The sequence below is a fragment of the Canis lupus genome, chromosome 34 (genome assembly GCF_003254725.2).
Source record: "Canis lupus dingo isolate Sandy chromosome 34, ASM325472v2, whole genome shotgun sequence".
NCBI lineage: Eukaryota > Metazoa > Chordata > Mammalia > Carnivora > Canidae > Canis > Canis lupus.
In genome coordinates this window covers 30,416,876-30,434,336 of record NC_064276.1, presented here as the reverse complement: position 1 = coordinate 30,434,336, position 17,461 = coordinate 30,416,876, and the positions used below count along the sequence as shown (strand labels likewise).

The 17,461-nt window shown below is 30.6% G+C and overlaps 1 protein-coding gene across 1 annotated transcript in view; it reads left to right on the top strand.

Moving 5' to 3' along the window:
* The window catches only part of SI (sucrase-isomaltase), an 88,849-nt gene that overhangs the window by 12,943 nt on the left and 58,445 nt on the right, over nucleotides 1-17,461 (top strand). Inside the window, exons 9-17 of the mRNA XM_025425462.3 lie at nucleotides 956-1,068; nucleotides 3,665-3,790; nucleotides 4,388-4,519; nucleotides 4,609-4,728; nucleotides 6,569-6,682; nucleotides 9,653-9,737; nucleotides 10,694-10,811; nucleotides 12,190-12,361; nucleotides 15,925-16,041. Coding sequence (XP_025281247.3) covers nucleotides 956-1,068; nucleotides 3,665-3,790; nucleotides 4,388-4,519; nucleotides 4,609-4,728; nucleotides 6,569-6,682; nucleotides 9,653-9,737; nucleotides 10,694-10,811; nucleotides 12,190-12,361; nucleotides 15,925-16,041 — 1,097 coding nt within the window. The remainder of the gene's footprint in view (nucleotides 1-955; nucleotides 1,069-3,664; nucleotides 3,791-4,387; nucleotides 4,520-4,608; nucleotides 4,729-6,568; nucleotides 6,683-9,652; nucleotides 9,738-10,693; nucleotides 10,812-12,189; nucleotides 12,362-15,924; nucleotides 16,042-17,461) is intronic.

Genomic DNA, 17,461 nt, shown 5'->3' with positions numbered 1-17,461 from the left:
TGGAATTTTGCTTATCACTGTTTCTATTTTCGGGAGAGTGTACCATGTTATGATATTCAGGGACTTTCTTGTCCCTTCAGAGAAACAATGAACACATTCATGAAAAAGAATATTCCTATTTCCACAGCCTCACTTGTTAAGATAAGTTAATGTACCACTATAACCATAAAAGAGAAAGGTCCATATGGGGAGAGAAAAAAGGAAGATTAATTTTCTAGCTTATTATAATTCATTAATATAGAATATGTTTTTAAATGTTGTGAGTACAACACTAATGTTTAACAGATGAATCAGTGATAATAAAAAGCTACAAAATTGAACAATGTCCCAGCAAGAACAGTATATCATATGGTTATCCAGGCATATTGTCTACAATCAGAAAAAAATAAAAACTTTTATTCTTAGATATTAGCATGTGATAGGTAATATGGTCTTTTAGAGAATCTACAACCAAAATAACTGAGGGACGCCTGGGTGGCTCAGTGGTTGAGCATCTGCCTTCAGCTCAGGTCATGATCCTGGGGTTCTGGGATCTTGTCCCACATTGGGCTCCCCACAAGGAGCTTACTTCTCCCTCTGCCTATGTCTCTGCCTCTCTCTGTTGTCTCTCATGAATAAATAAATAAAATCTTAAAAAAATAAATAAAATAACTAATTGAAATCCAATTTTAGAAAACAATATATTTATTGTAAAAGGACTGATCCTTTGCTATGCAGTTTCCAGGGTGAGACTCTGCCAACATCTGTAAAAAGAAACATCTGGGATATCCTATCATAAACCTCATATATGGTAGCATTCTATTATTCTCCTATATTCTGCCTATTTTCAGTATCTTATTTTACCTTAATTATTTAAAACAGTGTAAAAATATGTGGTTGATATGAAGCACTGCAATTATTTTACCACTGTGTTTATTTTTACTAATTATGTATGCTTCTCCAATTTTATTTGTAGAAATTTTCATCCAGCCTACTCCAGTAGTAACTTACAGAGTTACTGGTGGAATTCTGGACTTTTACATCTTTCTAGGAGATACACCAGAACAGGTAGTTCAACAGTATCAAGAGGTATGTTTTACATATATTTTATAAAGTTATTTTCTACCATAATTTTCTTTCGTCTCACATGTCTAATTTTATTTAAGATATCTGCAGCTTCTTAGCTAAATATATTTTTAAATCTTACCATTTTTTGGGTATGAGTAGGTGGTTTTTATTTTTCCAATACCATGAAAACTATGTATATAATAAATGTCTATATTTCTGATATCAAATTTTTGTTGCTTCTAGGCAACTGAGTTCAAGAGTTGGATTTCTTTGAAATAGTGCATATTAAATCTTTACTTATTCATGACCTACTTTGGTGAGATAAAGCAGAGGGAGGTATCTATATTCAAGGCTGAGGATAGGCAACAGATGTACAGGTCATACACCTTGTTGATAAAAATCCTAGAGGACAAGTGAGTTATAAGAAGGGCTAATGAAATTTGCTGTTAATTTGCTGCACAGTAGGTAAACTCCAGGAGAGTTGGCTCTGATGCTGAGGCATAGAAGGGCAGATTTTGAAATATAGTCTGGAGTCTTATATCTTCTAAGCAACTCCTCCTTACCTATTAAATAATGTCTTCATGTACCTAAATCCAAGATGGGTTAGAGAGTTAAGGAATCCAGGGCTTATCTTGAGCCTGCTTCTAAAATATAACATTGTATTTCTTCTGTATAAGTTTTTTTACATGATCTGTGAATGTTGGAATATATAATTCCTAGTGTTATTACAGAAAAATAAATTATTTTTATTGGCATAAGATTTAAGGACTCTACCTAAATTTAAAATCTTGTTTAATTGATATATCTCTGATATACAATTCCCATTTGCTAAAATGATGTTAAAGGAGAAGTAATTACTATCAAAAACTTTCTTTAATTAGGATCCAAAAATGTGAAATGAGAGTAGGTAGGGTCTTACACAAGTAAATAATTTACAGTGCCTAACATTTCCTAAATTGCTATTAAGAAATATGCATTTCAGAAAAGCACACAAAATTTACAGTCTGTCATACTAAGTCATAATTACAGTGCTAGGCTGAGCTTTAGACAGACTGTGCATATGGTAATCAAACTATCAAAACAGTGGATAGTACATTTTAGAAAGAATTTGACATTGGATTTGTGAGATATTAGCTTAGATTGTTGTCTGTTATGTGCTGAGTAAAGTCTATGGTCAGCAGCAGCTGAGCTTGAGTCATGTGTGGTGTATGAATACAGCATACACGTAGCATAGCGTATAATGCACACTTGCTTTATTTTTATGGATAGCCTTGCAGAGACTTGATTTTTAGCAATAAGATACAATTGTTATGTAGAATATGGCACAATTAATCACTGTGATGTAGATAATAGTTATGTAGATAATAGGAAAAAGAGCTTTATTTCTTGTTTGAAGAAAAACAATTTTTTTCTGCATAAGCTAGCCCACTAGAGGTTTCAATATTTTAATATTTAAAATTGAATTTATTAGACTGACCAAATAGTTTTAAAAACAAAGTTTATATATAAAGTTTAAAATAATATATAAATTAATATGATATATAATCATATTTTGTAAACTTTTATTCAAAATAAATTATGCCATGTATATATGATACACACACACAGACATTTCAATTACATGTCCTAATCTTTAATGAAATTCTATGAAGTCTAAGATGTTTATGAAATGAGTTTTAAAATGCTAATGTTTTTGGTTTTGATACTAATTTATTTTTAAAATAAATTTAGTGTTTAATGAGTAGAATACAATAATTCAATATGAGTAATTTTTTTAAATGTTACATTGTAGCTTTTTAGACATATGTGATAAGAAATCATGGAATATATACACATGTGCCTATATTTTAAAAATCCATCACGCCAATAAAGTCTTATGTTACAAATGTCTTTATATAACCTAATACTTTGTTTTAGTGAAAACAATTACTATTAGTTACACCCATATTTCCAATTGCAAAATTATGTCCTCTGTTGTGATGACACACTGATATGCTGTTGCTGGTGCGCACAGAGAGTGTGCACAGAAGACTCTTGTTGGCCCATGGGGAGAAGCCAATGCCCTGCATGTGAATGAGACAAGTACTTGATATAATAACTGGGTTGGAGCTTACAGAACACATATTTTATAAATATTTTGAAAATATTAATCTTTAGAAAAGGAGAAAAATATGTGTCAAAATATAAGGGGATAGAAATTGTATACTTTTAAACATTTTTTTTTCTTACATGAGGACCATTTTGTTCACTTATTCATTCATTCTATTGCTACAGGAAGTGAGGGTATGGTGGGACAATTTTCTTTTTCTCTTTGATGCTATTTTTATATTCTCTTTTTTAACTTTGCATGCTCGGCAGAATATACCTTTGCAAATGCTATTTTTTTAAGAGCTAACTTTCTAATTTTTAACAAAACAGAGATTAGGGACAAAATGTAAAGTGTTTTATAATAAAGTTCTAATAGAATATCCAGGGCATAGAATTCAGGTAACACTAAATATTTTTCAAAATATGTAATTTAACTCAAATAAACACTAGAGATAATAGAATAAGAAGCGTATTAATAATAATTTTAATGCTCCTTATTGAAATTAATCAAATATTCATTTACTTAAAGCTCATTGGACGACCAGCAATGCCAGCCTATTGGAGTCTTGGATTCCAACTGAGTCGCTGGAATTATAAGTCACTTGATGTAGTGAAAGAAGTGGTAAAAAGAAATAGAGATGCTGGCATACCATTTGTAAGTGGGATCAAGGGTTTGTGGGACTATAACACCAAGCTAAATATTATCACATAATTATAAATGTAGGGATTGTCAGCATTATATAATATGATATAAGTATGAATTATTAAACTGCATTTTAATGATAAAGTGTTTTTTAAACCCATACGCAAAGCCAAGTCTTCTTGAAATTTTAATAACTGATTATGAGTTATATTAGAATAGAATATATTTTTAACAGTGAACGTGACATTCAGTTTTTTAATATGGATTAACTTTTACAGTCTATGTGCTTTTTAATATAATTAAAATGTAAAGCATTTTGTGTAATATGTATATTTTGTTTTCTATACAATGATTTCCATATATAAAATATAGTACTTATCCAGTGATCATCATGGAAACAAGCGTGAATAATCATTTAATGCTTATTTACTTTACAATTAAAAAATTAGTTTTATAAACAATTTCACTGTGTTTTTAGTGAAATAGAAGATCTAAGTTCATTTACTTTTTAATCATTATGTTTATAATACAAATTCATTGGACCTAAAGGTTAGAGTGATTGGAGTTCTTTCATTACTATTTGTTGAAATATACTCTACTAATTTTCAGGATACACAAGTCACTGATGTTGACTATATGGAAGCCAAGAAAGATTTTACTTATGACAAAGTTGCATTTCAGGGGCTCCCTGAATTTGTTCAAGATTTACATGACCATGGACAGAAATATGTCATCATCTTGGTAATGACATTATTTATTAATTTGTTTTTAGTATTTATGCATTTGTATCTTAATAGATTTTTTAATAGTTTTTTTCTTTCTATTGTTAGGACCCTGCAATTTCCATAGATAAGCTTGCCAATGGAGCAGCATATGAAACCTATGACAGGGGAAATGCAAAAAATGTGTGGGTAAATGATTCAGATGGGACTACAGCAATTATTGGAGAGGTAAATTATTATATTCATTAAAGTTGTGTTGCTGAGATATTCTGTTGGGTAACCACAAAGTTTTTGTAAGAGTATGTGTGTGTTTGCTTACAAATCAGGACTTGGTATTTTAATTGTGTAAATAATTTTTTAGACAGAGGAAATATTTCAGTGATCTCTAAAACATTTTTTGTAAGAAGACAGGTAATTTTCAATGCTATGCACATTAAAACAAAACTAACAAAATATAACTTAGATTACAAATTATTAGATTCTAGTAATTTGATGTGTAAAATAATTACTTATATAAGTTGAATACTGGATATTAAATTTTATGATTTATGTTTAATCCTCATAATAAAATAATGAGATAGCTATGATTAGAATTCTTACTTTATAGGTGAAGAAGTGAATTTGAGAAAGGCATAGTAACTTTCCTAATGTCACAGAGCTAATATAAGCAGAGTTAGGAAACAGAAGATCTCAAATGCATAATTTTAACAAGAACAAAAATTCTTTTGGAGACACCTTTAAGACATATCAAAACTGTAAGGCCTAACTATATTGACTTCGTAACTCCACTTCTGTACTTTAGTCAAAGAAAATAAAGTAAGAGATAATGTCGATTTATAAAAAACATGTTTATTATAGCATTATTTACTATAATGAAGAATATTCTATCACTTTTTATTACAGTCATCAGTCAAAAATTCTGGTGAAAGTCTATTCAAATACATAGGGGTTCCATCAGGAAATAAAAGTTGAATTTTTTTTTCTCATAATGCCTATTAGTATCTCACAGAATATGCTTTGTTCATAATTAGTATATGATACAATATGATTTATTTCAGACCACGTTAAACTGAATTTCTCTTGCCTGTCATGATTTTAAGTAATAAGTAGATAATTTGAAGAAGTATAAATCACAAAAAGATAGCATAATATGTACAGTGTTTAATAGCATGGACTCAGATGTGTTTGCTATGTTTGAATTCCTTCTGTGCCACATATTAGTGGTGTGATCTTGAAAAATGTACTTAACATCTCTGTTTATCACTTCTCTCATCTGCAGAGTGAGTTTAATTATAGTAAATAACTCGTCTGTAAAGTAGTGATTAAAAAATAATGCCTCTCTCCTATAGTTCTAGTGAAGATTAAATGAGCTAATAATTATAATAATTCTTGGAACACTACCCATCACATAACAAGTGTCATATTCTCATTAAACAAAAAATAAATATAAAAAGACTTCTTTTTACTTGAATTTCTTGGAAGCAAATGCCTTTTTGGAAATTAAATAGTATACTTTCTTTTATCAGACAATGAATATATTATATAGTTTTTGTTTGTTTTTAACCTAACCTAGGAGGATGCTAAGAAATAAATTTAATTGCAATCAAAAGACCAGCCTTATTCCATGCTCTTATATTTTTGCCTTCCTATATGCTTTATGGTCTTTATCTACTTTACTGTCACTTAAATGCATTTTAAAGTAGGCCTAAGATTATTATAAATACAGATGGTACAATGGGCGCCTGAGCAGTTTAGTTGGTTGGATGTCTGACTCTTAATTTCTCATGTCATGAACTCAAGATTGTGAAATCTAGCCCTGTGTCGGGCACCGAGCTGAGCATTGAGCCTGCTTGGGATTCTTGCCCTGTCCCCTGCCCTTCCTCCCCTGCCCCCACTCACACTTTTTCTCTCTCCCAGAAAAAGTAGAAGAGAAAAAGAAAGAAAAAATTTAAAAATATATAGATGGTACAGTATAATAACTTTAATATTTTTTTACTATTTTCCACTCAATAACTGTATTATCACTATTTTCCTTTTTTATGTGTATGTGAATGATCTATTCTTTTAGGTATGGCCAGGATTAACAGTATTCCCTGACTTTACTAATCCAAACTGCATAGATTGGTGGGCAAATGAATGCAGCATTTTCTATCAAGAAGTGAAATATGATGGACTTTGGATTGTAAGTAGTTATTTTAAACCAGTAATTTTGAACAATTAATGTAGAATTATTTTTCTATAAAACAATTATTAAGTTGACAAGGTGTATTTTGTAATGTATTGAACATGAAACTAAAAAATTTTAGAATATTTTTCTAGAATGTATAAATTCAAAACTGTCATGTTCCTGAGTTAGAAAAGAATAAAAACTAAAACTGTAAATGGAGAGTTTTCTTCTTCAGTAATACCCTTTATAGAATAAATTTCATTTCTGTCACAAGGTGCTATATTTTTCTGACTCATAATTTATGTTTGAAAACAGTTAAGATTTGGAGATAAGTAATGCAATTCTAAAAATATTTATAGTCTACAGTATTCAAGCGATTGCAACAATGTGCAATGTGGGCTATAATAATAAATGAGTCCTCAGCCTTTAGAAACTTTCTTTTTAGTAATTTATGGGGTAAAACAAATCACAATTGCAGTAGGCAAAGTTTCTTTGAATGAAGTTTTATATCTATAACTATTGATTGCTTGCTTCTGGGTTTATTATATACAATGATACTGGATGATAGTCAATGATTTAGTGTCTTTTGTTATGGAAACCACAATCACATTTGGGGAATGAAACTAGTTGGTGATTCCAGAATTCTGTATTTCAGAAAAAAAATCTAATAAACCTGAATACAGAGAGACCATCAGGGATTTTATTCAAAGGTATTACAACTGCACAGAATTTTGGAAGGAGATAATGGATGTCCTACGGATAGCTATACTTTTCTTTGGCTGTATGGTTACACAATATCTCTACTTTCATGAATTGCTCATTATTCATTCAGTGATTATTTATTTAATCAGTTAACTTTGTTAAGAAGCATTTACTTTGCACCATCAATAAAACAAGTATGCCGTGGAGAATACAAAAAAGAAAATTGTGTTTTTAGCTGAAAACCTGCAACTGAGTTAGAGGGTAGCATAATCTTCAGGATTATTTATGATGAATAAAATGAAGATAGAGAGTGAGGCTTTAGCTATTTGACAACAGAACTACTGAGATCACAATAATATCTAGTTGCTGATAGAAATAAAAACTTGCATTCCATTCTTGAGTTTTGTTTTTAGTTCTAGCCCCAATCTCAATGTATTACATGTTAAAAGTTTCTGGGTTTTTTTGTTTGTTTGTTTTATTTTATTACTGTTTTTGTTTTTGCTTAGGAACAGTTTGAATCCATTAGAGCAGAGTTACGGCATAAATGACACTTTAGGAATAGTAAAAGAGAATCTGACTGTGCTGTACATAGAGAATACTTCATTTCCTATAGCCACTGAAGACAAAAACTTGATTCATCTCCAAAGAGAGGGAGGGGATGGGACGAGGAAGAGCATCTGAGAAAGGCAGAGTTGTTCTCATACTAATACATAAGCATTTGATTGAGCTTAAAAAGCAAAACACATGATAATCAGTATGATTTCAAAAGTCACTAAGCATCACTGAATTAATTTATATGATGTATAAGCAGTGGTTATTCTGCTTCCAATTCTTACTTGAATAACTGCCAAATCCTACTGCTAAACTGGTTCCTTAATTCTTTCACTTTCCTCAGATTTGTTCTGATAGAATGAACATACAGTAAAAAGTATTGTTATTTAACGGCTGAAATTTTATTTTATGTCAAATTTAAAAGTAGCGTTATAATTTACTAGGTTTCTAATTTAAATTCCATGCTATTGTTTTGAATTTTAGTGTAAATATCACTCACTTCAGAAAATTATGTGAGCTTAATTGTCATTCAATTCCCAATTATGAATTTCAGCAGTTGAAGTTGTTTTTAAATTTAATTTAATTGGTGGACTCATGATGAAAAAATATTTAAGATCACCTAAAATTATTGGCTGTGTAATTGTAGTATGTCTTTATATTAATTTCGCTAGACATAGGAAAATAAAATTGAATAGAATATTCCAGGTAATTTCAATAAAATAACCCCAATACTTTAGAATAACCACATAATTTTTCTTCTTTATGACTATTAAGAAAATATTTGGAAAATGGAAACATTTATCTTTTAATATCTTTTATCACAATGAGAAATTTATTTTGTTCCTCCCTTAAGCAACCTTAGTTTTTCATATTAATTCCATCTGAGCATAATGTGGATAACAGAAGGGAAGAGTAATAAAGAAAATATATTTCTTCTGAGGAAAATAAAATTAACAAGGGACTTGACTGAGTGTGAAGAAAGTCTATGACTTTGTGAGAGCAGAGACTACATATTACAGAGTTGTGGAAAATAAAGTTGAAAAATTATAGAAGTGCTTCAATGCAATTAGCAGAGGAGAAAATTTCATTATTTCTTGATCATAGTGTAGTGTGAAATATAACTTTATATACATTGTCTTTGCCCTTCAAAGACTTTATTTAAAGTTATGGTCACAGGGCTATGATGTGGCAAGACAATATTAGGGCCTTAGGTTTACATGGCAAAAAAAAAAAAAAAATCTATAAACACAGCTCTTCCTCCAAGAGATGTTTAAGTCACTGGTTCTCATAATATGGTCCAGCTGCCCTAGGGTTCCCTGAGACTCTTACAGGGATTCAGTAAGGTCCTGACTGTTTTCATTAGAATACTAAAAATGCTATTTACCTTATTTTCACTTTCATTCTCTTATGAGAGTATAGGAATTAAGGGCTATGCAAAAAGTGCTGTGCCTGCTGTCACCAATGCTCATCTAGAAGCTAGCTAAATGTTAGCTGAAATGAGCAAACTATGTTGAATAAGTGAATGTGCTAGAAATGTGTACAGTGATGGACTCACAGTGAAAGGACTGATTTAACTATTGAGAAAGTTGCTTGAACTTATAATTCATGTTTTACATGTACAATTAAATCTAAGTAAATTAAAAACTTTTTGGTGATATACAATCTGAATCCTTTCTAAGATACTTCTGTTATTATTTAAAATCAGCTCTTCTTTATGTTATATCCATGCAGGACATGAATGAAGTTTCCAGCTTTATTCAAGGTTCACAGAAAGGATGCAATAACAACAAACTGAATTATCCACCTTTTACTCCTGGTAAATTTTACTTGGTTATTTACTTACCATTAACTGAGAATAATTTGCCTTGTTGTCTGGCAAATTCTAGCATATATCTATAAATCACAAACTTTGATACAATATTGAGACCCTGAAATCAATGTGATTTTTGTTGGTTTGTTTGTTTCTGTTTACTTTTGAGCTAAAATTTTTATGCTTAAGAAAGGAGGATGATTTTAAATCTTGGTATAGCATATTGATTTTATTACTGTTAAATTGCCCATGATTAAATAATCAATGAAAAGAAACAAAATCTGTTTGAAATTACAATTTAAATGATCAAATTCTTACCGTGAGCACTATGCTGTAAGTCTGTGCAGTTTTTAGAATGAACCTAATGTGAATAGTTACATCTCACATATTCTAAAAAACAAGTTTTTCATCATTAAATGTGGGTTAAAAAAACAAAACAAAAAGATTTTCTCTTAGGGGAATAGATAGATAGCAATAAGTATATCTAAAGAAAGAAAAAAAACAAAGAAAGAAGACAATAATTATGGCAACCCCACATAAGCCTGCAAATGAAAGCACAAAAAAATGAAAAGCAGAGATCTGAATGGTTTGTAATTGTGTAACAGATTGACACGTATAAAGTAAATAATTATATTTAAATAAACTAAGCTATAAAGCTTTAAAATGGTTGTATATGATGTATAATACAAATAAATATATTTCTATATATATGTTTAAAGGATGTTTTTCTATGAATTTACTTAGTACTGAAATTTGGAAGCAGAGTATTTCTTAGTGGAAGTGCAAACCTTGCAGTTAATCAACAAGAGTAGAAGTTGCAGACCTAATTAGAACTTTGCTTCAATTGTCTTTCATATTTTTTAAAACTAAGTACGGTCTTACATAGCACATTATTTAAGGATTATGAAGTTTATAATGGCAAAATATATCTTAAAAAACATTTCTCACGTATTTTTTCTAAGATATTCTTGACAAACTCCTGTATTCCAAAACTATTTGCATGGATGCTGTGCAGTACTGGGGGAAGCAGTATGATGTTCACAGCCTCTATGGGTACAGCATGGCTATAGCCACAGAGAAGTAAGTGCAGTTTCATTCAGAAATCTCTTTCATATTTACTGTGTAGAAATATATGTTATAATTTACTAAAATAGTTGGAAAACAGCAAGAGTAAGAAAACAAAGATAGTATTTTCATGGAAAAATTAGGGCATTAAAAGCATCAGTATTTTTACTAATCTTCCTGAATTTGGAACTTAGTTAATCAAGAACTGTGTGGTGTAGTATTAGCTGCAATTCTTTTTCTAATTCATAGATTTAAATTATGCTTAAAAAAGATTTAAATTACGTTTCAAAGTTTTAATCAGTTTGCTATCTCTGAATATAATTGTGTTCTAAGCATGAACTTCACAATTGTCCTGGGAGAGTGCTGTTTCTAAATAAGTCTTTATGTTTCAAAATCAAGGATTTCGATGTAGTTTTTATATAATAGATTATTGAAAATTATATTTTAGAAAAGTAATTTTCTAAAGCAATGTGTCACTTGCATACAAAAAAGAAAAAATATGGTACAAAGGAAGGCAATCATATCTTGATTGCCTACTATTTTCCAAGCATTATATTAGGACCTATAGTGCAATAGTCAATAGCACCCAGATCCTGATCTCAATACATTTTAAGTTTTCTCATTATTAAATGACCATGATCAAGTTTAATTAAAACACACATTTGTCTAGTCCTAAAACACCATGATATTACAACTTTTATACACTGTCTTCATAGTGTTTATTTACTTAACTTTTAAACTCAATAGAGCATCATATATTGAAATGTATAAAGAAATAAATTATAAAAAGAAAAGGCAACATTATAGTTCAATGTTATAAAGATTAAAATATAGAAACGCCACCTGAAATTAACATTATATTTTTACTAAGAAAGTCTGGATACTTTTATATACTACATAAAAATTCTGTATCTTTTTTTGAATATTTTCCTTTTATGGAAAAAATTATCAATGATACTCAGGTACCAGTAGAGGTAAGATGAATAATACCAGTAGTTGTGGATGATAAACTTCTAGAAACAAACAAAAAGTAACTTTTATCCCAAGATTGCATACTAATATTTGAAAATACAGGCATTAATACATCATTAACATCACTGCACCACAAAAATGTGTAGAATTCAAGTTCAGTTTACTAAATTTTATATCACAAAGGGATTTCTATGAGTTTAGACCATATATGCTAAAACAAATATTGAATGGATAAAAAATATCTATTTAATTTGGTAGAGAAAATAAAATTCTGAACCACTTCTAATAGATTTTTTGTTTGATTGGAATGCATTTAAATAAGTAAATATTCATAGATAAATACAAAATTGTTACAAAAATGATAAAATATTTGTATTTATTTAAAAATAAAACTTATTTATAAATTTACTTTTATTTTTAGAGCTGTAGAAAAAGTTTTTCCTAGTAAGAGAAGCTTTATTCTCACCCGGTCAACTTTTGCTGGATCTGGGCACTATGCTGCACACTGGTTAGGAGACAATACTGCTTCATGGGAACAAATGGAATGGTCTATTGCAGGAATGCTGGAGTTCAGTTTGTTTGGAATGCCTTTGGTAAGCAATTTCGTAGAGTGTTATTTATAAATTAGGTGAATTACTCTTAATTTTGTAATATTATCACCTTAATGATTTTCCAAAAAAATGACTAAAAGTATGTTGCAGTAAAATTCAATCTTTATTCTTAGGGAATTTATGAAAAAAAAAAGAATATGAATAATGTCTATAATATTCAAGCCATGAGAATGAGAAAATTGAATAAGTAAAATTCAAGCAATTCAAGATAATACACAAAACAAATATCAAAACAAGTATAAACAAAGCATATATAAAGCTCCCATTATCTTAAGGTACCAGATAAGATGATAGGGAAAATAAGAAAATAAAAGAACATTATAAAAAAGATAAAAAATAAGGACAGAGAAAATCTCAAAATTTGAAAAGTAAAGAAAATTTATGCTAGGCAACACAAACATAAAAAAATCTGATGTCTCTATATCAAGTTAAAAAAGTATGCCAAGGATCCCAGGATGGCTCAGTGGTTTAGTGCCTGCCTTTGGCCCAGGGCATGGTCCTGGAGTCCCGGGATGGAGTCCCACATCAGGCTCCCTGTATGGAGCCTGCTTCTCTGTCTGCCTGTGTCTCTGCCTCTCTCTGTGTCTCTTATGAATAAATAAATAAAATCTTTTTTTTTTAAGTATGCAATGTTGACATTCATCACTAAAGACGTTCACTACCTAAAAAGAAATAATGTAAAAAGTGTTAGTAAATTATAGTACTTCAGAAAATAATATGAAAACCTAAACCCAACCCAACAAAACAACAACAAAAACTTCACACACACACACACACACACACACACACACACACACACAGTCTTGACTTTGGAAAATAAAAAACACATTATCAAATGATTTATGAGTTAAAAAATAAACTGAACAGAAAAGGAGGGGGGAAATCCTTAGTACTGAATGTTCACAATTATGCTTCATATCAAAATTGGGATATAAGCTAAGTGTGTTTTAGAGAAAAATTTTAGCCTTAACTTCTAAGATTAAAAACAAAGAAATGCTGAATATAAATGACTAAAGTGCATTGATTAAGAAAATGGAAAAAAGGAAAACAGAATAAACCTAAAGAAGGAAGTAGGCAATGAAAGTAAGAGAAGACATTAGTGCAATGAAAGCAAAGTTTCTAGAGAAATATTAACAAAATGAAATTACAAATGTGACTTTGAAAATGTGAATAAATACAGCATTTTTGGCAAGTTTGTCTGCAATAGAAAAAAGTAAGCAATCTCATAATATTAGTATTTTAAGATGTTATTTATTATAGCAAGTGATTAATAAATAACCAAGAGTAAATATTAAAACTAAATATAGGACATTTTGGAGAAAATTTTAAATAACTAAATAAATGAAAATATATGCCAAGTCCATATATAATAAGGCTTAATATATTAGGAATATGCATTCTCCTAAACTATTATCCAGGTTCAGTGATATTCCAGCTTACACTGTAAAGTGAATTTGGGGAACATCCAAGATTATCTAACCTTCATGTTGAAGACAACGCATTTTAAAGAAGTAGAAAATAGCACAAAGATTTACCCTATCTGATAAAACAGTAATATAGCACAATGATATTTGTCTCTGTATTCAAATAGATTAAGATGGCAAAACAAGATATAGGCCCATGCATTAATGAAATATTAACTAATAGCACTATCACTATGGATCAGTGAGGGAAATATCAAATATTCATATGGATAATTGATTATCCATTTAAAAAAATAAAATAAAGGGATCCCTGTGTGGCACAGCGGTTTGGCCCCTGCCTTTGGCCCAGGGCGCGATCCTGGAGACCCAGGATCGAATCCCACATCGGGTTCCCGGTGCATGGAGCCTGCTTCTCCCTCTGCCTGTGTCTCTGCCTCTCTCTCTCTCTCTCTCTGTGTGTGACTATCATAAATAAATAAAAAATTAAAAAAAAATAAATACAATTAAAAAAAATAAAAAAAATAAAATAAAGTGGGTCCATGCCTCACACCATACACAAAAATCAATCTCAGATGAATTAAAGATCTATGTATAAAAAGTAAACAGACATACTTGAAGAAAATATGAGTAACTCTGTGATGTTAGGTTAGGGGGATATTTCTTAAACAGATCACAAAAGGCACAATTAAAAAAATAAAAACACATAAATTTGAATACAACAAAATGAAAAAAAAACAAACTTCTGTTCATTTAAGACTATTTTAAAAGTTAAAAAAAAAAAGTTGCCCACACACTAGAAAATGACATTTTTCAATTAATATAGCCTATAAATGCCTAACACCCAATTCAAAGTGCCTACTACAAATTTGTAGAAGGTAAAAACAATAGAAAAATTAGGAAAGGATGTGAAAGGGTAATTCTGTAGAAAAAGAAAACCATGTAGACTCAGTAAAAATATGAAAATGTTCTCAACTTCTCTAGTATTCAGAGAAATGAAAGTAAAAACTTTGGTGAAGTATAAGGTGGCAAAAATTAAAGTCTATAAATAACAGCAATTGACAAGAAACAGAACAATGGAAATTTTCATAGACTGTCACTGTGCTTACAAATGATTACAATGAGTTTTGATTAAACAATGTGCATTTCTAATAAGCCAGGAGAATAATCTTCAAAGTATTAATATATATAATACCACAGAATAAGAGTAAGTTTTTAATATTCACAAAGAAAACTATATATAAATATTATAGGAGCATTTTTCATATATTATTATAGAAAACAAGAGCTAAATGTTCACATTTAACATAAATGAATCTCACAAAAATGCTTTGAGAACTAAAATGATATTCTGAGTCATGCATGCAATATGCCATTTATATAAAGTTAAACATATGAAACAATACTATAATGTTTATGGATATGTCTATACTATTTAGAAAAATAAAGAAATGCTTGCAAAATTTTAAATAAATGTGAACATACTAAATTAAGGATAGTAGGGACGCCTAGGTTGCTCAGTGGTTGATCATCTGCCTTCAGCTCAGGTCCTGATCCCACATCGGGCTCCCTGAGGGGAGCCTCCTTCTCCCTCTGCCTATGTTTCTGCCTCTCTCTCTCTCTGTGTCTCTCATGAATAAATAAAGAAATTAAAAAAAAATTAGTTAATTAAGGATAATAGTTTTTTCTGGAAGACCTTGAAGGAAAGAAATGACATTTTATATGGCTAAGTGACATTGTTTACAATTTTACTGTTACAGTAATATATTATAAACGAAAAAATAAAACATGGCAAGTGAGTTTTGGATTAAGAAACAACACATTTTAATAATATAATTCCACATTATATATTGAGTTAACAATGATTAGATCAAAGGAGAAAGTAAATACATGACAGTTACAATATATAAGGAAGCAATTTTAAAAAGTGTAACATAATGCAATTAGAGGTATGTACATAGCAAAACTGGAAAATATAAAACTATGTTAAGGAAGAATATATAAAGACAAAAAGCAAAAGGATTGTTAAGTAATGTAAATTAATCATTTGAGGCATAAAATGTGACGCTCTAGGCAAATTTGAGACTCTTTACACTATGAATAATAGATATATTTGTTATTTAGGTTGGAGCAGACATCTGTGGATTTGTGGTTAACACCACAGAAGAGCTTTGCAGAAGGTGGATGCAACTTGGGGCATTTTATCCATTTTCCAGGAACCATAATGCTGATGGATATGAGGTAAATGCCTCTTGCTCTCCATGTTTTGAAACAAAACCTAATTCTAGTTTTACCAATGTATTTAAATTCATATCTATAGAAGATATAGTCTGAAAATTTGCAGCATAATTCATAAAGAGGAGTTAGAAGCCCTCTTCTCAAGGCATGTAAATATTTTATATATTAAAAAAACGGTCCAATTAAGGAAATCAGAAATGTAATGATGTCACAACATAAATATTTATTTTAACCTTAAGCATATACAAGTGTGTTACATCGCTTTAACTTAAATAATTAAAAAAAAAAACTTAAAATAATTAATACTTAATGCCCAAGCTTTTTGAGTCTAAATTCTAAAAATGTAAGTTGCAGGTAACTTTTCTTCCATAAAAAATATAATGTAATATTAAGGATTTCCACTTTTTGTTTTATTAAAGAAGCACAAGAAATTTAAGAGACTTGAAAAGTAGTTTGAGTCCAGAGTCTTTCCATAATAAGTAAAACTGGAATGACAGGTTGGGGAAAATAAAACTATCACCACAAGCGTCTGAACTGGCTGGGAGTGGAAACACAAGGACATACTGAGCTCTTCTATCCGCCCTCGGAATTCAGCATGCTCTGACTCTCAAAGACATAATTCTCAGAGGAAATGAGGGAAATTAGGTGAAACCATTAAGTCAATTAAGTGCATGTTGGTTGAGAAATTATTCACTGCTCACACACTGGTTACATACAGAGTCATTAATTCTCTTTGAGAAGAGGGTCAACCACTCAGAACTCTGCCAGAAAGGAAGTATGTCAGAACAGAAGTAAAAGGTATAAATTGGAGATTAGTCATTTCCTAACCTGCCTAAATGGTGCTTTCAAGAAATTTGTGCTCATGGGAGAGGCTGATACGAATTACATTACACTATGTTCATTTATGCCTCCAACAAGCAGATGCCGAGACAGACGTGTTAGATTTATTGGTGAAACACTTGTGAAAGATAAAGGGCAGGGAGCAGGAAAAAATTTACATCACAATTGGGGTCTGAATCTGGTGAAGATGAAGGCAAGGATGAAGGGTTTTTAGGGAGAGCCATATACTGCAGCCTAATTCTAAGGAAGTTTCCACTCAGTCCAGTGGTGAGTCCTCAAGGCAAAATTGACCATTGGGAAAGCCCTGTATCTTCCAGGAATGGGCCTGAACAGTACCCCCACCATGCTTATTGATTAGCTGGGAGCAGCCAAAAGGGAAATATGTCTTCAGTGTAAACATTAGGGTAAATCCAGGTTGGCAGTAGCTGGTACCCTCAGTTAATTTCGCTGCTCATAGCAGGAGAGCTAAGCAGGTTTGCTCAGGTCGCTGCAGCAGAGTCTAGCTTGGGCTCAGCAGGAAGGCTGTCCTTCATGGTATAAACCTATGTGCTGGCCAGGCAGTCTGTTCCCTGTATGTCTGGGC